The sequence below is a fragment of the Peromyscus maniculatus genome, chromosome 15, assembly GCF_049852395.1.
Source record: "Peromyscus maniculatus bairdii isolate BWxNUB_F1_BW_parent chromosome 15, HU_Pman_BW_mat_3.1, whole genome shotgun sequence".
In the NCBI taxonomy this organism is placed as follows: domain Eukaryota; kingdom Metazoa; phylum Chordata; class Mammalia; order Rodentia; family Cricetidae; genus Peromyscus; species Peromyscus maniculatus.
In genome coordinates, this window is record NC_134866.1 from 68,562,472 (window position 1) to 68,587,382 (window position 24,911).

The window sequence follows — 24,911 nt, forward strand, 5'->3', positions numbered from 1 at the left end:
TCAACTTTGCTATAGAAAAATATGAATTGTATTGCCTATTCTATTTAGGGATACTTGGTGTGGTAGTTGCAACGTAATTGGCTTCCAAAGCTTATAAGGAGTGGCACTATTAAGATGGGGTTTGCTGGGGTATGTGTGGCCTTTTGGAGGAAGTGTGTCACTGTAGGGGTGGTCTTTGAGGTCTCATATATGTCCAAGCCACACCCAGTGTCTCAGACCACTTCCTGTTGCTTTTTTGATCAAAAGGTAGCCAGCACCATGTTTGCCTGCATGCTGCCATGTCCTGCCATGATGACAATGGACTGAACTTCTGAAACTGTAAGCATACCAGTTAAATATTTTCCTTTATAAAAGTTGCTGTGCTCATGGTGTCTCTTCACAGCAATAGAAACTCTAACTGAGACACATGGAAATCTCTTATGTAATAAGCTATTCCCAAGAACATTAAGATCCATTTATTTTATGTGATGTTGGGAACTGAACTCCAGGCCATATACATGCTGGGACACACTCTACCACTGAGTTCTTTTTTTGTTTGTTTGTTTGGTTGGTTTTTCAAGACAGGGTTTCTCTGTGTAGCTTTGCGCCTTTCCTGGAACTCACTTGGTAGACCAGGCTGGCCTCCAACTCACAGAGATCCGCCTGCCTCTGCTTCCTGAGTGTTGGGATTAAAGGCATGTGCCACCACCGCCCGGCCCTACCACTGAGTTCTATCTCTAGCATTTTAAGAATTTTTTTTTTTTTTTTGGTTTTTTTGAGACAGGGTTTCTCTGTGTAGCTTTGTGCCTTTCCTGGAACTCACTTGGTAGCCCAGGCTGGCCTCCAACTCACAGCGAGCCGCTTGTCTCTGCCTCCCGAGTGCTGGGATTAAAGGCGTGCGCCACCACCGCCCGGCAAGAAATTTTTATGCTATATAATTTCATACTATATAAGCACGATACAGTTTATGAGACTACACTACTTCTCAGGAGTTAGTCTTTAATGGATAATGAAATCAGCCCTAATGACAAAGAAAATTTTAAACGCTAGGCAAGAAAATTATTTTTTTATCCATAAAATGATTGCACACTCATTTCTTTCAAACTACAATATCCAGATCCTACTTCTGGATAAATTCATAAAAGTAAACTGGTCTTGCCGGGTGTGTTAACAAACACCCTTAATCTCAGCACTAAGGAAGCAGAGGGAGAAGGATTTTTGTGAGTTTGAAGTCAGCCTGGTCTACATAGTGAGTTCTAGGAAAGATAAATTTTTATAGAGATACTCCACCTTAAAAAAAAAAGAATTAAATATATCTTTCTCTTGAAATAAATATGGTTGAATCAGTGAAAGATGAGCACCTCAGTGAACTTTAGTCATCGCAAAGGACCAGGGCAACCCTGTAAACAACTCATGAGGACTGTAGGAATTTTAGTAACTAATAACAAAAGTCACACAATAAAATTACTACCAAACTATACATTCACACACTTTTAGAAATGGCTTTCTGAAAGACAGAGTAAATCCAGCAATCCTCCCTGACTCGTCTCCCACTTGTTTTCCTGGAGGGAAGGCAGGCAGACCTGAAACCGTAGGATTGACAACAGAGCCATTGCAGGGAAGCTTGGTTCACCACTAAAGTGCTTGAAGCAGTTCAAGAAGAGTCAATCCAGACTGAGCTCACAGCCATAATACAGGGAACATGAGACCTGCAGTGAAACGACTGTGGCCTGCCCCATGGGATAAGCCGTATCACAGGCTGCAGAACACCTCATTGTAGAAGCTGGTAATCTACAGAGGCCCATCTGTTAGCTAACATAGAAGGCTTCCTCTCGGATCTGTGGAATCAAGTTTGTGGTTCAACATCAACAGTTTCAGATCTGTGATTCATTTTTATTAAGACCAAATAATTAAAAAATAGCTGGGCAGTGGTGGTGCATGCCTTTAATCCCAGCACTCAGGAGGCAGAGGCAGGCGGATCTCTGTGAGTTTGAGGCCAGCCTGTGCTACAGAGTGAGTTCTAGGAAAGGCTCCAAAGCTACACATAGAAATTCTGCCTCAAAAACAAACAAACAAACAAAAAACCAGAGGCTTACATGTTAAATATATAGTTAAGTGGGGTCTATATAAATGACACATAAAATGAAAGAAAAATACGAAATAAACTAAGATAAAAGAGAAAAGTTACCAAATTTAAAATAGTACAATTTATACTCAAGCTTTGCTAAGAATAGGTTTAACACATAAAAGTTCCTAATCTCATGTATACAAATTAAATGATATATTTCTCATCAATAATTTTTATCCTCTATATGTGTGGGTGAGATATGCTATTTAGATTTAAGAACAAAATCAAAGTCCACTGAAATTATTAAAAATTCTGAAAAGTTAAAGGTGGAAAGAACATAGATTTTCTTTTTTGAATTTTAATTACTACTGAAATAGTTTTAAAACTATATATATATATATATATATATATATAAAACAAAAACAAACTCAGCAGGTTGTATTTATATATTTGTGCATACATATAAATATATAATGGATAGGCAGATGCAAAACTAACTGGGGAAAAAGAGGCTATGAATCTGAGTGTGAGAGCAGCATGAAGAAGTTAGAGGAGGACATGGGAAGGCACAGAGAGAGGAAAGGGAAGGAGGAAAATTAAATAATTACATTTTGATTAAACTATATAAAATTGTTGAAGTAGGGAAAATGTAAAGGAACTATTTCCTTTAAATGATAAAAACTCTCATGTTTGAAAGTGCATTTGTGTTATAATGCAAACTAAATAAAATTTGATTTATCAATTAGCTAGTTTAATAACCCTCCCGTAATCTCCACTTTTCTAGAGATTTGTTCCCTCACTTCCCCTACTCACCATCACTGTGCAAACCTTCCGTGTCCTAGACAATCCAGTTCACACGCTCTTTGGCTCCTATCAGTACACAAACATATTTTTCTTCTCCCTTTCTTTACTTCTCCCTCCAGTTGCTAGTCTATCTCCTTTTCCTTTGAAATTTAGGCTTCTTTATGTCTGTGGTCTCATCTGTGATTCCCTTAACTCCTATCCCACATTATTCCATCCATTTCACTGACATGTTACATCGAGGTTCCCACAAGTGGTCAAAGTGCAGAGAATAAAGTGTCTGTGTGTTACCTAGTCACATGTGGGACCTATCTATCAGAACCCCTCCTTAAAGGCTCAGGGATCACTAAAGAAAAAGGAAACTGAAGGATTTTAAGAGCCAGAGCTTGGGAAGGAATGGAACAGTACAGTGTCTCCTAGATTACAGGAGTGTGGGAGCCCGTTCTCGGGTTCCTCGTGGCTTTACCCAGCAGGTCCGAATAGAGGATGATCAGGACCACGGGCCTGAGTGCAGGTGTCTGACATGGTCTGCACTTGGCTGTGCTGGGGGAGGAGGTCTTTTGCTCCACCCCTTGGCATCTCTATAAAAACCCTGGGGCAGAGACAGTCGAGGCCCATTGGAATAGGTTCCAGGCCCTCTCAAGGCTATCCTTTATTTTCTATCTGTTTATCTCTGTGAAATTCTCCACAATAAATCCTTCTATCTAATATTTCCTGCTGCTCACACTCAAGAAAACTCTGCGGAGCTGTGGGGTTGGTGGGTAAACGCCCCACACAGGAGCACTGTGCTCACAAACTCACAGCAGCTGGAACTGCCTATATAAGAGGAGGCCAGCCAATACTCCAGTGTGGAGGAACCCTACTCCTAGATAAGGAACTGCTGACATGGCTTCTAGAAGGCGTCAGTTTTCTTCAAGTATAGGGCCTTGAGTAAGTTGACCAGGAACCAGTGGGTAGCCCCACATCCATGAAACACACACACACACACACACACACACACACACACACACGCATATATATCTATATCTATATCTATCTATCTATATATATATCTATCTATATCTATATCTATCTATCTATCTATCTATCTATATATATATATATATATATATATATATATATATATACATATACATACATACCCAAATTGGACTTGGTGGGTTGATAAAAACCAACCAAACACAAGACATTAAGCTGGGGGAGGAGCAGTGAGTGGATCTGGAACAGTTAGGACAAGGAGCAGAGGCTCAATACTATCAAAACACATTGTAAGGATACATGAAATTCTCAAAGAATCAAAAGATTATATTTTAAAATATACATCTTTTCTAAAGATGGATTTATATTGGGTTTAGGTCAAAATTGTGTTAGTGTTACATGAGTTCCCTACTTCTACTGCCCCCGAAATCTATAAAATAGCTGATAGGATTAAATACCTGCTGGGACTGTGAGTCACAGGACTGAATAAGGCTTATAAATCTTATAAACTGAAAACCAAGATGCCTTCCTCCTTGTATGTGTCCTTTTTGGACTTGTTTAAATTGAAAATAATTTTTATGCAATATATTCTGAGCAGGTTTTTCCTTCTCGATCTCCTCTCATATCCTCCCTATCTGTCCACCCACTCAACTGCATCCTTTATTTTCTCTTTGGTAAAAAAAAACAGGCAAATAAACCAGAACAACAACAAAAGAAAACATAGAAGCACAGAGACACACCTACACAGACACACATACAAAAAGAAAGGAAACCCAGAAAAATCACAAAATCTGAAACCATAATATACAAGCGAAAGACCATGAAGATAAAAAATGCTGGAAAAATGCCCTAGAAATCTTTTATTTCCGTCCATTTTAATCCTTTCCATGAAATAGCAGAAAGGAAGACTTCAAGCTCACCCAACGCTACCCAGAGTCCCAGCTCCATAAGATCTCAGAGATGAAAGGAACCAGTTCCGCGCTGGTGATACTGAACATGATGACGTCCTGCTTCTCATTATACATGTTCCTTTAACAGTGAATAGACAGCCCTAGTGTATGGATGTATGCGTGCTTGCTTTGCCTGGCTGTGGCTAACTGCTACAGTCTAGGGTGAACATTAACTTTAATGTTATGTTCTGAAAGTTCTAGGCTAAAAATATTTGATCAATTTTACAGAAAACCTTTTATCATATTTTTTTTTACTTTGGTTTCTATTTATAGTAGTAAGCCCAAGTGACAACTTAAACAAGGTAAGGATGACCCTCTCACCTGTAGCCGGCTCAGACGCTCCGCTTTCTTCATCAGTACTTTCATCATAAATTGCATCTTGGTCAGTTGGTTTTTCAGAACATGTAGTTTCCCTGGAAACAGAGAAAGGCAGAACTGGAAATCATCAGTTCACCTGTGGCTAACTGTTTACATTACCAGTAAGCAAATACAAACAAATGTTCCTGGAAAAAAGGTTCTGCTCAGATAGAAATATTGAGAGAATTATGTGATTTAGATAAAATCACTTAGAGATAAGTCCCATAAAAGAGGTTTTATTTTAATTATAAATGGCTGTTTAATGTTTACTATTATTAATTACTTAATTACCTTACCACATTTTATTCTTCTAATCTCTGTGGGCCAGTCATTAGCATTGTAAAAAATCTGAAAGCAGTTCTTCATTTCACTAAATTGTCCCCAAAATGAAGAATAGAGAGCTTATATGATTGTTCGGTACCATATGTAAATAGCCCTCAATGCCAGAACAGGATCTGACTTAGGAAAGGCTAAAATTAACTGCTACCTTCTTTATACTATGGCATTTGAAAACCTATGCTTCGTTTCAGGTTCAAGACAGCTGAATCTAATCTAAGTGAATTAATAACTAAAAACACTTAAAATTATCCAAACCTATACTAGCCACTTGTAATCTATGATGTTTCCCTTAAGAATCAAGTATACAGATAGTTACAGAAAGAAAAAAAAACTTGATAATAATAGAATAAAATAACATACTTTGATCAGACAACATGAATGCCCCATGGTATTTAGCATTCATTAGCTGGATCTAAAGTTAACACTGCTTAGATGTAAAGATTACAGATGTGTAACCAACTTGCAGCCTTGGAGGAAGTGCAAGGTTTTCTTAACTGATATATTTCTTAGTTCATAATGTCTAAGAATTAAATAAATTAAATCCTGTCTTAGTTAGGGTTTTTATTGCTGTGAAGAGACACCATGACCACAGCCACTCTTATAAGGAAAACATTTAATTGGGGTGGCTCACTTACAGTTTCACAGGTTTAGTCCATTACCATCATGGTGGGGAACATAGAGGTCTGCAGGCAGACATAATGCTGGCTACATCTTGATCAGAAGCAATAGGAAGTAGACTGTCTCACTGGACATGGCTTGAACATATATGAACCCTAAAAGCCCATCTCCACAGTGACACACTTCCTCCAACAAAGCCACATTTCCTAATAATGCCACTCACTTCGAGGGTTGTTTTCTTTCAAACCACCACAAACCCCATGCCAGCTTTATAGGCTATGATTGTATGTTGTACTTTAAATGATACCATGGAAATCATGGAGAAATTTTGTGGAGAATGCACTCGCCTGTGCTAGAATGTCTAAACCCAGACTACAAAAACAAAAACAACACAAAAAACAACAACAACAAAAAAACCAAAGACCAAAAAACCCCCAAACAAAACAAACAAACAAAACCCATATTCTAAAAGTTGGCATCTACCTTGCCATCAGCTTGTAAAGACATTCTCCCTAGATTTACACCTGATGTTGGGGAGCAAAAAGGATGTACCTTTCAGGTTTCATATTCTGTTCCAGCTGCTGGATTTCATTTAACAACTTATGCAAGCTTCGGATCTTTGTTTTCTTCTCATTCAGCACCAAGATAAATCTCTGATACAGATCAGCCTCCAAGGCTTCTTTGGCACTCACACATTTCTCAAATCTAAAAAAAAAAAAAAAAAAAAAAAAAAAAAAATCAAACAAGTGAACAAACTGTAAGTCAAGTAGATTTTATATCATTAATATTCAATATTAATTTTATATCATTAATATTCAATCTCAATCTCATTCTCATGATTTCAAGAAAACTTGAAAGCAAAAATAACTAAGGTCATTTTATACATGCTTTCTAAAACTTAAATGTTTTAAGGAGAGAAATGAACAAATTAGAAGATACTAGTTATTAATATTTGTAATTTATGTTCTAAAACAAAGAATGAAAATAGATAGAAATAAAGCTTTTTTAACTAAATGTTCAAACATAATAAATTAATCATATGTAGTTTATTTAAAAAATAATATTTTCATGAGAACTTCAAACAAGCAAATGTACGGTTTCCTTAGTATATTAATATTACTGTAATAGAAGCCACTAGCATATTTTATATTAAAGCAATACAGCCAATTTGTTGTCTTCAGACTATGACTTGTTCCACAAGAACATAATTTATCAATTTGTGTCTTTATAACCCACCACATATGCATGCACACACCCAAACAAAAATAGAAACACATGTTATGAACTCAATTATACCACTTGATATTTGCAAGAAGACAATACAGAAATGATAAATTTGTCAAGAAGAATATATCTTCAGTTTCAGATATGTAAGAAAAAAGGATAAAAGCCTCTGTATTTCAAATTCTTCCTGGAATGCTTTAATTGTCAAGGGATTTCATTTGTCTTAATACCCCAAGATATAGAAAGAAGGCAAACTAGTAAACGTTGTATATACCTGGTGTGTACGTAGACATGTTTTGAATAAATTCCTATTTTATAAATTTAAACACAAATTAGTTCACTGAAAGTATTCTTTTAAATATAGTCAAGTTCTGCCTGTTTTTATCTTTATAACACTGCTTATTCTATATGTTTCTAAAAGTATTTTATATGTATTCCATGTGTCCCAATAATTAAATATGTACATCTATATAAAGCATATCTTACAATAAAATTCTTCGAAATGAAATTGTCAAAATGGGATACTGTTCAGATAGGCCCTTAATGTCCCACAATCCACCTATTTAACAATACAGAGAATGTATTCCGAGATGAAAAGGATCATCTAACAATGCTATTCTGGAACTATTCACTGCAGATTCTTCTAGCGTGAATTGTACTGAGGTTGTCATTCCACTAGACCACAGAACATGTGTATTATACCCAGTGCCTTACTCTCAGTGCCTAGCAGAGATGTTCAGTACACATTAACGAGATAAAGTGAGTTCAATGGGACAGGTTTTTTCCCAGCTCGATTGATGAGTTTTTCATGTCCCCAAGAGTGAACTTGTGCTTTTCAACACACCCTTCTATACCCTCTCTGAGCCCGTCTTCCAAGATGCCAACCAGTCAGGCATTAATTACATTGTTTTAAGAAGCAACATAACACTTTGAAGTTCTCTTCCTTGGAGACGTCCCTTTCTCAGCCTAGCCTTCCATTTGTGTACTACTGGTCTACCAGTCAAGAGACTAATCTGAAATCTTTAGCAGCACTGTGTCCCTGCAAGGGGCTGAGGACTTTCTAAAGAGCATGAGATAGAACATGTATCCCTTTAGGCCCTTCATACTGGCAAAAGGTGGCTTGATGGACTTGTTTTGCCTCACTGGATGTGAGAGACACCAATGGCCTGTGGCTCCTCTTAGGAATGTCTCCTTCCCTTTAGTCTTTCAAATTTCCAAAGATATAGCTAACATTCATTGTTCATATTATGCAGGGGTATGTTATTATATCTACAATTTCAGATGCAAACTGTTATGTGAACATTCTCTTATTTTCATATTATATTTTCTAATGTAATGCCATAAGAAATACAAATGAATAGAATATATATATGTACATACATACATATCTAAACAATCTCAGTATATATAAAAAAGCACTTTAGACACATAAAAATAAATATGTACAATACAATAAATTTCATGTATATCACAATTTTTATAGAGAAATTTAAAAATAGCAACAAATTCAGAATCTATTAGATTTAATTCCACATTTAATTTTCACATAAACCTTCCTGAAGTTCTTGATTGAAAGATTATGCACATACATTAACTATCAAAACTATCAAGGTAATTCCTACAACTTTATGAAAACTATCATTTCCATAACACATAAAAATCTGAAAAGGTATAAAAATGAAATTTATATAATTTTCATAAAAGTAGTAATAACTTGAATAACCATACCACAACTATACTGGCAAAGGTCACATCTTTTCTGTTATAGGGAAAAAAGTTGTGCATCATGTGGGTTAACCTTCCCTGTTTTAACACCTTTATTGCAATCAACTGTTCATCAAACTGGACAACACCTCCCAGAAAAGGTTGAGTTGTATAATATAGCATATGATTATCAACAATCATAGAACACAAATTTACACTCAGTTATTACCGTCTCAACAGACTCAGAGAATATTACCTTTTTTTTCAGTATTTAGGAATTAAGACATGCATAGCTTATGGCCTACATTATTTTTAAAATCAATCTTCTGTAACGTTATAATCTGCTATGCCTTACATATTACTTGGTGAAAAATTGGGCAAGAATTACTAGGTGAGACCATTGATCTAGGAGAGACACGAGACTCATTGCTAACCTACGGACAATAAAACAAACCCACAGACCACTGAAGCAAGTTACAACTAGTCCAAGGATCTTTTCTGAGGCCAGGCTCAAACAAATGACACCATAAGTAGCATCAAGAAGAAAAGGCCTAATGACATTTGTCCTTTCAAAACTGACCATGACATAGATCAATAATGCTAAGCTTCATCATTAACCTCAGTAATCAGGGACTTGGGAAGTTAGACCAGAATACAGTAATTTTAAAAAGTGACAAATAAATAAATAAATATTAAATGCACGAAGTATTGATGCTTCAAAAGAAAATATTTCTGAGTAGCAAAACAATGTAAGAACAGTATGCAAACAAAAAGACAGAGAGCAAAACAAGGAAACTTCACACAAAGATATTCCAAATAAAATAGGAGCCTGACAGTCCAGAACAAATAAGAGGCACACGCATGTGCGTATATAGTACAGAAACAGTATAGGGATCATTGCATTAACAGTGAGTTCTGGTCCACATCACTGCAGCTCACGGCTGTAAAATCAAAGAGAATCTGAGCAGCACAGAATGGCTCAGGAAGGCTGAGAAGTGGAGAAGAGAGCGACACTACAAACTGAACAGGCCCCAGGCCAGGAAGAGGATGGCCACACTGTCTCTTGGGCTCTCTGAAGGAAAGGTTTCCTGTAACTGTTCTTAAACAAGCTAATGGGCTGCCATGGAGACATAAAGATATCCCCTGAGGTCTTTAAAAATCAGACTGGATTCATCTGTAGATAATGTGATTCTACCTTGAAGGCACAAGGACAAAGAGAAAGCGCTTTCAGGGCTTGCTAATTCAGTCCACTCAGTTCACAAAGACTGCCACTCATTATGGGTTTAATAACTATAACTCACAAGAAAGCCAGAGAATTTCTAAACTGAGGTCTGCCTGCAAACAAAAGACCTATTCAGTAGCATGTTCTGGAACTTGAGACTTATTGTTTGAAATTAAGTAAGAAATCCAGTATATAAATACAGTTAATAACCTCAGGATTCACATACAAATTTCTAATATTTTCCTATTATTTGAAATATCCAAAACCAACCCTGTAATAAAACTTGCTCAAAGGGGAGCAAAGAGCACAATTATTGAATGATAATTAAACAGTAATAGCAAGAAGATGCTAATGCCTGTGCATTAAAGTTCACACTTTCTATCCATCCTGTAATTCCTTTCTCTTCTTTCAAGTCTTGTTTATTCCTACCATCCTAAAGCAAATGAAATTCATATTTGCTTTTGATCACAACATTGATATATATTTTAATTAAAAATATGTCTACAATATTCTATTAATTTTCCTTTAAAATGGAAATATAAGCATATTTTGTAAACAAATTGGTAGTATACAAATCTCCTGAAATAGAGCACAAACAGTTTGGGATTTTTAAGCATACAATGACATTATTGAGTTTGCTCATATTATTTCCTACTCAATTTCAATACATTTCCGATACATCTCCCACACTTTCTGAAGGAATTTCTGCTGCCTGGTATGTGCCCTTCTCTCTACCTTTCTTTCCTTTATCCGCATTACAGATAGGGTGGGGTGGGAAGAAACGATCAGGTCATCAATGGACACATCACAATCAGAGACTATGTGGATGAGTGAACTGTGACAGGGACTCCTAACCGGGCCTAGTTTCTGATGAGTCTCTATCCTATATGTCCCCAGTTTCTGGACTCAGTACATTTATGTTCTGTTTCTAATCTCTTGAAAGCTATGTCTTAGTAGATACTCATGCCACAGGGCAGCCAGTGTGCTCAGTGTTCTGCTCACTTTCCAGGATTCTGAGCTGGTAGGAAGAGAACCCTGAGGAGCTACTGCTGTGGCAAGACCACCATATGGAGAGAGTGTCAGAGTCATCACATTGTCTTCTCAAAAGGAAGAAAAGCAAATTTGGGAAATATGTAAATTCACTAATCTCAAAGAAGGTATACAAACAAGAGCCTAGAATTCTCTGGAGAGGATTCCTTTCTCTCAACTGGTAGGTTCGTCCACTGGCAACACATTGTTAGGCCACACAGAAGACACCAGACCCAGGAATGAAAGCAGAAAAGAGAGCTGGAGCAATCCTAAAAGACAGATTAGAGGAAATGCCTTGTTGCTGGCATGCAAGAGCCCAGACAACAAATCAAGCACTTGCCCCAGGACTAGGCCCTGCTCACACTGGCTTGCACTGCACAGGCTGCTGTCTCCAGGCTCAGCTTCATTCCCTGCGCTTGCAGCTCAAGCAAGGGGAACTGAATACCAATAAGACAGCCTTCTTCAGTTATTAGTAGACATTGTGAAGCAATTGGTATAAGAGCAGAGCACCCAGTCTGCATTTTTGTTGGCAACTTATAGATCAAATTTCCTGTCACTGAGGATATTTAGAGTTTTAAATATAAAGATACAATAGCTTATCAAACCACAGTTCATCTCCTCTAATTGGATTTATTTCATATACAAAATATAAAAATATAATCAGACTATGGATATTATTCCAAATAATGCTTTGTAGCACAGATACTTGATACAGATTCATATTAAATGAAAAAAAAACCAAAAGTTTAAGAGAAGAATTAATTTTTTATAGTTTCTAATATATAAACTAAATAATTCTAAAAATATATATTATATAATCAATATATTTAGTTTCTATATCTGGATATAAAAATAATTTTGTTCTAAAAGAGAATATTCCTTTAATATAAAATGTGAAAGTCAAAGATAACTGGGTATCAGTTATTTAATTTTATATAGGCTACCATCATTGATTTTATTAACTGTTAAGAACTTCTTCTAGTTACTCTCATTCTCATATACATATGTGGATAACTATCAAACTCTTTAATATGTACTTCTCCAAGGTCTTATTAATGTCCACAAAATAGCAATCACAATAGCTGCCCTAAAAGTTCACAAGTACTTTTAAATGGGATGCACTTTACCTTGAATGAGAGATTTTTACAACCTACGATATAGCACAATTTGTAACATCATTATGTATATACACCATGTAATTACTCCAAGCACTGCTATACACACAAACATATCCATATCACATTTGTTTCTGTGAACATATAAGTGTTCATAACATAGTTCAAACACCTTTTGTGTAACAGAGTGACACAAATTAATTTACTGGGTGAGAATATATTATGATTTACATAAAAATGTAATAATTGAAAACAAATATATCATTCTTATTCATCATTAAAAAAAGAGGCAAATCCAGGAAAATGAAAGACTTTTTAATGTCTTATTCAGTAGCCACAATTACTTCATCTTTTAAAAATGACTGTAGCATGAATTTTCAGTCAGGGAAATGTCTCTAGTAGAGCCAAAACACACATCATTTGAAATAGTTATTATTCACTAATTCCAAATGAAAAGTCAACTGTATTTATTTATATTTCACCTCTCCTTTTGTTAATTATTAATCCTATAAATTAAGCTACAGTAATCTTTCCCTTATAAATACCGCTAGTCTTTTCAAGTGCTGGTGACTCTATCAGGCCACGTGTGCACTAAGCATATATTCTTTCAGCAGGCACCATACTGGGACTAATGTTTTTATTAATGATATAGTAATGGGCTGTGACACTTGATCTGCGGTTACTTCTTACTTTCTTGTTTGTTGATTCTACTAAGAAACAAGAGAGCTGAAATGGTTAATAGTCTCCTGCTGTACAAAACAGCCACTAATAACGTGGTTGAATAAAATGGAGTAAAGGAATAATTACGGAGGGATTTTATAAAATGCCTGTTCTACATATGTTGTAAATTTATCTATCATTAGCGTACGTCTACAGGAATGAAAGAGCTCAGTGTTTTCCTGGTGCAAGCACTGTGTACATACCGGCCTTGAACATCGTTCCAATCTCTCAGGAGCCTTTCATTTTCTTTCTGCAGGTGCTCGTTTCTGGCTTGTTTTTCTGCAATGGTGTCCAGGCAGTAACAAATGAGTTCTCTAATGACTTCAGTTGAGTTTGGAACTTTGTCTAGGTTGAAGGAACCAAGTCTAAACTTTAAAAAAAGAAAGAAAGAAAGAAAAGGAAAACACAGTCAGTTTGAGAGTACTGTTGAGATTGAAGAAATGAACAGTCCAGTTTTTGACATTCTCTCTTGTAAGGTGAAAAATGCATGAGCTGGAAACTGTACTTACTTACCACATACAACACAGTCCACATGAAACCGGGTCAAGCGCTAGCTTCCTACTGCATTGATCATACGAATCAACAAGTAGCCTAAAAATAATGTCTCTTACTTCCTATCAGAAAAAAAAAGCAATATATCTGCTCTTAGACATGCATCACCATCTGTTTACAAAGCACAAGTTTATCTTACTCTGCTCAGCATCAGGGAACATGTTACACATAACAATTTTTAACCCACATATTATTAAAATAAATGGACAAATTTGTACTACAACTATTGGAATGATTCATGTATAAGGTACTACTGAAGAAATATCTAGTATTGGTAATAGTTAAAAATTAAATGGTTAAATATCCAATTGGTAATAGTAAAAAGAAAAATAGAATTTCAAGAAACAGATAACCTGGGAAAACTACAAAGGAATTACCTTTTTACTTAAAGACTATGACTTGCTTACAATAATAATACTAAATGTCAGTTGTGTGTGTGACATTTTGTTTGTGTTCTGACAAATGCTTGCTGGAGATCAAGAGGGTGGAGCTAGCCACTAGTTAACCATAGAGGCCAGGGGGTGGTGGCTCAGGCCTTTAATCCCAGCACTGGGGGCTGGGGGGGGCAGAGACAGGCTATTGGCCCCTTTTGGTTGGAGGATCTGAGAAGTAAGAAGTCACTGGTGGCTGCTGCTCTGCTTCTCTGATCTTTCAGGTTACTACCCCAATATCTGACTCCTAGTTTTTATTGATAAGACTAATTATATTCATGCTTCAAATGACAACTTGAATACTTTTGTAAAAGGTGAGAATCTTAAACTCACATTAGGAGGGAACTTCAGAATAATTATTATAATGCAAGTGTTAGTTATAAATGAACACACAGGCTAGTTATCTATATGTTTCCTATTCGATTTTGTTGCTCCTAGATCACTACTTTCTAGTATTTTATGTATTTAATGGAAATACATCGAAAATACATCATTTTTTCAAGTTGAGAATTGAGACAAAAGCATATCATACAATTTATAAAACAAAAATAACCCAGCAAGAAGTCATTAATACAGAAATCCAAAGCCTATAATCTATATGGCAACCAATAACTTCAGTAACTTCCTTTAATGTACTATCACTTGGATATATAACTCCAAAAGGTGAACTTTTCTAGGTAAATGTTTCCTAATTTAAGTGTTCAGACAGAACATATGGTTAGAAGACAGTTTAACATCATGGAAACTATGACAAAAAGTTTAAAACATGAATCTTAGATATTGAGAAACACTTACACTCATTTAATAAATAAAGAAACATCTCTATTGTGATGTTTGCTTTTAGCTGTCAACATGACACAGTCCAGAAGCACTTGAGAAGAGCGTCTCATGGCCGGCTAGATCAGGCTGGCTGGCAGATATGTCTATGGGGTCATGCACTGCAGTGGTGCCTGAGCAAGGAGGGATTCATGGCTAGTAAAACAACTGATAAAGAGAGCACAGTATGTGTGCACTACTCTTCCTCCCAGTGACTATGGACAGAGATCAGCCAGCTCTCTCAAGTGACTGGCACTGTGGTGGTTTTCCACTACAACAGACTGTCACCCAGAATTGTGAACTGAAATAAACTTTCTCCTCTAAGTTTCTTTGTTGGGGCATTTTGTAACAGCAACAGAAAATAAAACTAAAAGAAATATTTATAGACTCTGAGATTATAAACACAAGTTAGAGGATTAAGTATTATATTACTAACCACAAAATATGGTTATATATATATTTATAATATATATATTTATAATATATATATATATAAATTACTATTTTTAAGCTTGACCTGTTCATAATATTCACTTACTCCTCTGTTTTATCTCATCTTTTACTGGCTCTTTAAAAAGTTAAAATGGTATTAGATGAACAAAAGAATTTCCTTTATTTCAATGAGTATACCCATTTGAAAGGAACTCATTTGCTTGGATTAAGTTAAACAATTTAAGAAACATTTAATAAAAACACATTTGGAAAGAGTAGAGATCTAAATTATTTGAGACTGCTGTATCTGATCTAATTATTTATTTTAAACTTTTAATCAAATGGTCAAAAGCATTTGAAATTTTTCATGTAATGAAAGATGAGTCCATGTAACAAGGGTAAAAGTTTAAAAAAGACAATTTTAGTGACATGAAGAACATATGAATTGGAAGTAAATTTGAACACGTTCCTTTTGAAGCTTCTCTGAGTGTAAACACACTGAAAGTTAAAGGTCATCTCTGCAATATGACCCTATGAGATTATATAAGGCAAGAGAAGAGCTGTTTACTTTCATTTTCAACAACACAGGACACTGTCAACAGAACACACATCCACAAAGGGACTTGGCATCTTCTTCATAGTACAGTTGTCACTGTGTTGAGAAACGTGTGCATTTTAGAGAAGAAAGGTTTTCATCACTGGGAGACTTTCAAAATGGCAAGTGTACAGAGAATGTGCCCACACTTTGATGTGAATAAAGCAATCTATAAAGTACTAATGTAGAGACAAAAACAAAATGATACATTATGTCTTAAGAGAAAAAAATTCTAAATCAACATTTGTCAAAACATTTCTCAAATACTAAAAATATTTTTAAAATGTTATCATATATGAATATAGTGTTTTTTATATTCACCCCTCATTCCTAACTTCTCCTAGATAAACCCATAAAGCCTGCCTCAACTTCATGTTCTCTTTTTCAAATAACAAAAAAAATAATTTATTCTTTAATTATAATGTTGAAAATAAACTGAAAGTATCACTTCTCCTTCGGAGAAAACAATTTCTAGCTATGGATTGCCTTCATCGTTTCTGGTTCTTTGAAAGGTATGAACATCAGTTATCCCCAGGAATAAAATGTAATAAAAGACAAGTATCTGGGCATGAAACTCACAGATCAGATTTCCTTGGAGTATCCATTTTAATCACTGTTTGACTTCTCAAATGGGAAGGTTTGGTCTCCCTATACACAGAGCTCAGAGCCAGGGCAAGAAGAGCTCTTCTCCAGCCAAAGGTGCAGGGATGAGATTTCTTAAGAGTCTCCTCCTCTGGAGCCTGAGAGGAAAATATTCCCATGGTCTAGCTCTACATGAAGCTCACATTGCCCCGCGAGCACAGGAAAACTGGAGACCTAGTACCATTTAAAAATAAGAAGTCCACACAAAAGCTATATTATATTGTTGCACCAATTTAAAATTCTTTAGCTGGTATAGCCCAAGCTGGCCTCAAACTTATGATCTTCCTGTTGCCACCTCTTCATCACATCATATAGGAACATGCTGCCACAGGGTGGTACTAACTTTCAGACTCAGTGTGTTACAAACACTAAAAGGCATGAAGTTGGGAGGATGACATGAGAGAAGATGGAATGGGGGATGAGGATGTGGATAAGATCAAATCACTGTTTAGGGCCAGGCATGGTGCATGCCTTTAATCCTAGAAGTCGGAGCAGAAGGATCTCTGTAAGTTCAAGGTAGGCCTGGTCTACATAGTGAGCTCCAGAATAGTTTGGTCTTCCTACTGAGTCCTTATCTCAGAAAAAACAAAACAAAACATAGCAACAACAAAATATACTGCTTACAAGTATGAAATGCCAAAGGAAAAAAATATAAAACATCAATTAGGCACTAAAGCACATACATATACAAACACACCCTTCATATGCATATATCCTTCTGCATACTTAAAATTGCAATTGTTATAATACTTAACAAAATATAAAATATAAAAGAAATGGAAGGAGATAGTATACTATATTATGTAGAGAAGATAAAGTCAGTGAAGTTTCAGTTCAGATGGAATTTTTTTCCCATTTTTTTTTTAGTTCTTAGTTGCGGGAATCCACACAAGCAGAAATCCATCTACCCCAACCACTGTGATGGTCAAAGTCCAGTATCATTTTGATTGGATTAAAAGAATGTCTGGTCATTAGTGAGGCCCATGTATGGGCACATACATGAAGATGCTCCCAGCGATGATTAGCTAAGGAAAGAGGACTCACCCTGAAGTAGGTAGCCCACTGGCTGGGCTGGAGGCCCCAAGTTAATAACAGAGGAGAATGGAAAGAGAGAAGTAAGAGACAGCAATCAGCTCCTTCGATACCTGAGCCAGTCAAATGTGTGGCCAGATGGCAACAATAAGCAGTCTCCCATGAGTTTTAAGGTAAGCAAAATGAGATATTAAAAAGACAGCAAAGAAAGTACATACACGGGTGTAATAGTTACTTTTCTTGCCACAGTAACCAAATATCTGAAAAGAAGCCACCTCATTTAGGAAGGCTTGATTTTCTTCATGGATATAGAGGGCTATAAAATTGATTTCCTTCATTCTGAACCATTATTTTTTTATATGTTAGTCACTTTCTTATGAAAGTCACAAGTTCCCATGACAAACATTGTAAAGGAGCAACGATTTACTTTGGCTCACAGTCAGAGGTTTGAGCCTATGGTCATTCCACTCCACTGCTTCTTGCTCAATGGTGAAAGAGCTCATCATGGTGCCAAGCATGGGTAGAACAATAGCTCAACTCAGAATGGATGGGAGGCAGAGAGGAGACACAGAGAAAGATACATCTTCCAGGGCACACATGTCAGTGACCTACTTCCTCCTACCAGGCCCTACCTCCTACTTTCTACAATTGACCAATAATGACGCTATATCATAAACCCATAAAGTCACTGATCAGACCAGAGCCCTCAGAATGAATGTATCATTTTCCAAAAGCCTATTAACTAACAATCAAGCCATCCTGTGTGGCCTGTATTTCAAATTCAAACTATAATATCATCAATTTAGGCTCATAACTATAAAGCCAGCACATGGGAGGCTGAGGACAGAAAACTGTTGAATTTTTAATGAGTTCAAGACCATCTTTAGCTACAGAGTAAATTCAGGCCAGCTTGGACTAGCAAAGTAAGACCCTAATTCCAACAGTTATTTTTATTTCCTTTAATTAAATTTGCCATTTACTATTTCTGAATAATTCTGTCCTACAAATAGTACAACACTATCAGAAGATTTATAAGAAACATGAATGAAACCATATAGCTGGAGTTTTCTCCGGTCCCACCCAGGTCCCACAGCTGCTCAGACCCAAATAAACACACAGAGGCTTATATTAACTAAAACTCCTTGGCCATTATCTCAGGCTAACTACTGACTAGTTCTTACACTTAAACTCAGCCCATTTCTGTTAATCTATATGTTACCACGTATTCCGTGGCTTTACCTGTGTGCCATTACATGCTGTGCCCTGGATAGCGGGCTCACATTTCCTGATTCAGCCTTCCTCTTCCACAATTCTCCTCTCTGCTTGTCCCACCTATAGTTCCTGCCTGGCTACTGGCCAATCAGCATTTTATTTATCAGCCAATCAGAGCAACACATATTCACAGCATACAGAAAGACATCCACAGCAAAAGTATCTATTCATTCTTAGTATGATGGTCATATAAAAATAATTATATATTGTATGGCAAATGTAAAATTCTCTACTTTAGAAAGTCAATGCTGCCGGGCGTTGGTGGCGCACGCCTTTAATCCCAGCACTCGGGAGGCAGAGCCAGGCGGATCTCTGTGAGTTCGAGGCCAGCTTGGGCTACCAAGTGAGCTCCAGGAAAGGCGCAAAGCTACACAGAGAAACCCTGTCTCGAAAAACCAAAAAAAAAAAAAAAAAAAAGAAAGTCAATGCTGACAACTATTTGGGGTGGGGTCCTGAGTAATCAATTGCAATCTCTGTGCTCTAAACATGGAACAGGTGTGTAACACTGGAGATTCATGAACACTGTCAAAGGATTGCTCATTATTTTGTAAATAGGCTACAAAGGAACAAGAACTTAACAACAACAACAACAATAACAACACACAACACACACACACAACACACACACACACACACACACACACACACACACACACCACCTGTACTCACTCTCTTTAGTCAGAATTTGATACACCTTTTGAATATGGTTAATTACTTTACACAGCAGCATTTTCCAGAGTGACAATGCCAGAGAAAAATCTACTAGGAACGGACGGGGATAAAATAAAGACTTCTGGTGTACAGTATGTGTTGCTCACAGAAATGGTGAGACAGCAAAAGTAACATAGTGGCTTAAACACCAAACTAGGAGATACTTCAAGACTAACTTGACAGTTCAGAGCATAAAATGCCAATGATCATTTTTCTCTGAAATTAGTTTACTTTGTTAAAGAACAACTTATCAGAGTATTCATATCAATCTCTAGAAAGATTTGAATAGTAAAGTACACAGACACACACAGACACACAACCACACCTTTACTATAAAAATTTGGCTCCTCCCTATCGGAAATTATGTGCACTTCCATCAACCCTTCCACGCTCCAAACAGGCTTTGAACTACTTTTACTTGATGAAAGCACATAATTATTAGAAGCCATTGCACAGATATTGCAAACATTTGAGAAACAAAGTATTTACATTATAATTACTACAACTCCATTATAAGTAATCAGAAACTACTAAACTCAAAGCTGAGATCCTTAAAAGTTGTAAAAATGGAAAGTATCCCTAAGTCTCTAAACAAAATAGTAAAATATAGGATTGATTTTTAAAAGCTACTTGTGTGCTTAATTTTTTAATTTATTGCTAAGAAAGAACAAAGATTAACTATTTTCAAACTACTGATTGTAAGAGCTACCAATACTTTGCATTAAAATACTTAATACCATGCTCAAGAAAGGACTTCATTCATTATAATCTGATCAGAGATCTATAGGAAACAAAGTTCTCCGACTTCCTGCCACCTTGGAATTATCCCGGTATCACTGACCAATGATGCCACTATATCATAAACACAAAAAGTCATTCATCACTGATTAGACCGATTCTCAGGGCAGTCTAAAGACTAGAACTGTTTACTCTGACGTCCTACTTTACCCAGTGACAAATGAAAACAAATGAGCAGCCTGGAAGACACAGACATTTCAACAAACACCTTCCTTTGGACGAGGTTGAGAAAAAATGGGGAGAATAACAAAAGGTGACCATGTATTTATCTGAATTTTCTGCCAAAAATATCTTGTTAATGGTTAGCACCTCAGTACTCCAGTGCAGGCAATGCTAAACTGAACTTAACTAGCTCTCCTGCTGTAACTAGAAACTCTGGGACTAAGGAAAAGCAAAACAAAACCAACAGCCAAATGCCTGTTTGCAGTCCTGGGTAAGGAATAAAAATAGCAACTGAAAGTCATTCAAACAGGGTGATATCCATGTTTACGCAGATTTTCCCCACAGGGCGCAGGACAGTGTACAAAGAGAATGCTAGATCTCAAGTTGAAATATTACTTCTTGGCTGCAAGAGCCATAGAATAGAGTGTACAGACACACAGCAACACACATTGCCACACAAACAGAGAGAGACACACAAATACACGAATGATAGCAAGAAATGCAAAAGAGGGATGATTGAGAGGCAGGGCTGTGAGGAGGTGATAAGGCTTAAATCGCTATGTCTTCATGGATCATCATAAAGAAAACTTGAGGGACCTCAATACAAATTGAGAGTTCCTATAGAGGGTTTTAAATTCACATGATGCGGTCAGCCAAAGCAAAAGACCAAAACAAAAGAGAAGACATGGAATTTTAAAAGTAGTTATAAAAATATGAATGGGCTGATTATTTCAAATTTTAATATTAAAAGAATACTGTAAAGCAAAACTGATGGTATTAGAAGGACATTCATGTAAATATAATCACTAAATTTCAGAACAGCTGGAATAAAAGGAGGCTTCTAAGAACTCCCAAAGAAATGAAAAGGTTACCCATGAAGGATCAGGATTATGACACTTGATTTCTTTTGCAAGGATGGAAACTAGAAAGCAGTAAATTGATTTTTCCAAAATGAACAAGACATATTCTGACAAGAAGCTATTCGAGAATATTTTGAATTGTGACAAGGCAAGACACTTGTCTTAGTTTATTGAGGCTACAGTAACAAGATGCTTCAAACTAGATAATTTATAAGCAACAGAAATGTACTGCTCATAATTCTAGGAACCAGTCAGTGTCTAGTAAAGGGCTTTTCCTCACAGATGATACCTATGAGCTGCATCCTCAAATGGGGACAAGGCAGTTAACTACTTAGGTCCCTCATGCTCCTTGTGGAAAGTATTAATCCCATTCATGAAGACATAATAATTTAGGTCTGGTTTACTATATTAGTGATCAAAAATTAACATGTAAAATAAGACAAAAGAATTGCATTTACATCACAGAAATACAAAGTCAAAACAACATGAAATTCAGTATAAAAGAAAAAATAATGAATCTTCAAAATGATGGTTAGTTTGTATGAATCAACTGACTTCTTTTATTAACCAACTTCAGTTCCTTGTACTGTTTTATGATAATAACTGTTAGTGGCAGTTTTATAATTTAGGGCTAGGATTATATGATAACTGGGTGTCACATTGATTGTTTTTGCATATTCCTTTAAAAAACATAAAAAAATGAATGAAGAGTTGAATATTGTGCTGTTTCATGTGGAAGTGAACATGAGTTCATTTTCACTGAGGAAAAAACAGTTGCCTCTTGTTTCCTGTTGGAGAATGAAGTTGTATGTGCCATTTCCTATGGGTTCCGGTATGCACAGGAGGATACTGTGTGTTCAGACACTGTGGACTGTACTGGTTCTTGCCTAGTTCATTATCAATCCTTCACATTTACTTCACTAGTGTGGAACTGGCTGGCACAGTCTATTTTCCTGAACCCAATGTCACTTGTCTTTAGTCTGGCAACTGGGCAAATTACAACCACACTCTTCACAATGACTTGACCAACAACTTTTTCCATTCTTAATCAATCTAAATGGTAGACTTCAGATTTCTCTAAATGAGTGAACAGGCTGCTGGGGAAATGGTAAAAATGTGCCACCACCATCATCAGCTTCTCTGGGACAAATCTTGTGGTGCTGAAAAGCCTCTGTTTTACTTTAGAAATCCCAAGCCTTCTCCACCCTCCTCATCCTTTTAACATTAACAAAAGACCTTGCCTTCCAGTTTCCAGAACATACAATAATCCCCTCAAATTTCTGATACGCAGACTCCTATCTGCAATCTACTCACTGAAAACTGTCATTATGCTTTTCCTTTCCAACTTCTTTTCTTAGATAACCCATCACCAGTCTAAGCTCTCTATTTACATCTCACAAATCCCCTTACCAGAACTCAGTGGATAGTATTAGACCACTCTGGTTCTTACAGGGCCAATTACTGATGGCTTCTGTCTCTGGTGTTCTCTATGAACAATGTTAACTGGAAGACAGTCAATGCAGGGTTCTGGTAAGTTCCTATAGAGTTGGATTGACAGAAGGCTTTTTCCTTCTCACTCATGAAACAAAGTCTGGCTATTAACAGAAGCAATAACTTCAATTTATGCTTAAAAAAGAAATATAGTAAACATGTAACCAATGTAAATTCCATCCTTAATCCCACAGGGTTCTCTGCTAACCAGTGCCTCTAAAAGATTCTGTCTTAGCATACCCCATCCCTAATATTTTCAAGATAAGTTAAGGTTTCTATTTATATTCACATCCTTGCTGCATATTTCAGGAAAAGAGGGGTGCATACTGCATTATAAGAATAACCCTTCCATCTGAGTTCTGTCTCCTCAAGGACTCAGTTACTCCACAGCACATCTCTCACATGCTCCCTCAATACACACTCTGAGGAGATGGTGTGTGCTAGACATTTTAAACCAGGAATGTGGGGCAATTTGAAACAGGTAAACGTGCTTTCCATGGTCATAACATTATCATGTAGAGGGAGCGGTGGATAATTACATCAGCAATTACATGGAAGCATGATGATTGCCATGAGAGGGAAAGACTGAGTAATAACGTGTACTGCTCGGAGGGAGGCTTATCTTTTTGGAAGAAACTGGCATCCAGCAGATACTGCAGACTGCGGAATAGCTAGTTATGGAAGGCAGTAAAGAGCACCGGAATACACTAAGCAGAAAGAGCAGATACAAAGACCGAGGGTGACCAAGCCATGCACATCGGAACCTCTCATCACAATGTGGATGTGTAATAAAGACTGACAGAGGAAGAAGAATGAGACACACCTCAGGAAGCAATCAAAGGCTAGGACAGGACAGGCAGTGGTGGCGCACGCCTTTAATCCCAGCACTCGGGAGGCAGAGCCAGGCAGATCTCTGTGAGTTCGAGGCCAGCCTGGGCTACCAAGTGAGTCCCAGGAAAGGCGCAAAGCTACACAGAGAAAGCCTGTCTCGAAAAACCAAAAAAAAAAAAAAAAAAAAAAAAAAGAGAGAGAGAGAAAAAGGCTAGGACAGGAAAGCCCATCCAAACTCGGCAGCCAACCATCCTTTCTCCAGCATTGGCAAACTTCTTTTTTGTTTTGTTTTACATTTGTGTAAATGTCTGCATTAAAAAAGAAACCTTCAACTCTACTATCACTCCATTCCTTCCCACCCTCTACATTCTCCACTGAAATACTCTCAGGAAAGCACATCAGGAACCATTAATGTGTAAAGGCAGAGGACGTGCCACAATTTTGATTTTCTATGCATGGTCTTGGTTTCAGGGACACCTGATTGGCCTACTTTTATCCTGCATTGCTTCTCACCAGTGCCCTTGGCAGATTCCTAGTTTTGGACCATTTCTTTCCTGGCTGCTTGCATTCTTGTTCTCAACCCCTCTTCCTTGTCCCCTTCTCCCTCTGAGTGATCTTAAACACTCTTGAGGTTTGTCCTACTGGCAGCATGCTGCTATCAGCCAAGTCTGTTTCATGAGGTTCCAATTCTCAGTTTTCTATTGAGTGTCTTCATTTATGACCCACAACATACACAACTTGATAGCTAAAATTAAACTGCCCATTACCTGGCAAATCTGCTTCACTTCAACTAACCAAATTCTCTTCCCAACTAGGAATCCAAATTAGTCTATTGATTACTCCCTGCTTCTGCTCTCATTTACCCCATCCTTTCAATTACAAATTGTTGTCAGTTCTACAGCCTAACTACTTGCAGTCTGTCTGCTTCCCTCTATCCCAGTGGCCTCTCTCAGGGCTAGTTCTATTGCATGCCATTTGGATGAGTGTGACAGCCTTCCAACTACACCTCATGCTACTGCCAGCCCTGTGTGTCCATGTCCATTTTTACCGTGTGGCCTCTAAAACTTCTAATCTGATTGGCAATCCAAGCAGGAGAGTCTAATGCCCATTTCCTGCCTAAAAGGTGAAGCTTTCATGGCTGTTGCTTATCTCTCTTACAACAATGCTTGATCTCTTACAATA

The 24,911-nt window shown here is 36.9% G+C and overlaps 1 protein-coding gene across 3 annotated transcripts in view; it reads right to left on the bottom strand.

The window, feature by feature from the left end:
* The window catches only part of Xrcc4 (X-ray repair cross complementing 4), a 243,229-nt gene that overhangs the window by 134,880 nt on the left and 83,438 nt on the right, over positions 1-24,911 (bottom strand). For all 3 annotated transcript variants that reach the window (XM_042261598.2, XM_006980469.4, XM_042261599.2), the window contains exons 4-6: positions 13,308-13,474; positions 6,643-6,795; positions 5,098-5,189 (exon numbers count right to left, since the gene is read on the bottom strand). In XM_042261598.2, coding sequence (XP_042117532.1) covers positions 5,098-5,189; positions 6,643-6,795; positions 13,308-13,474 — 412 coding nt within the window. The remainder of the gene's footprint in view (positions 1-5,097; positions 5,190-6,642; positions 6,796-13,307; positions 13,475-24,911) is intronic.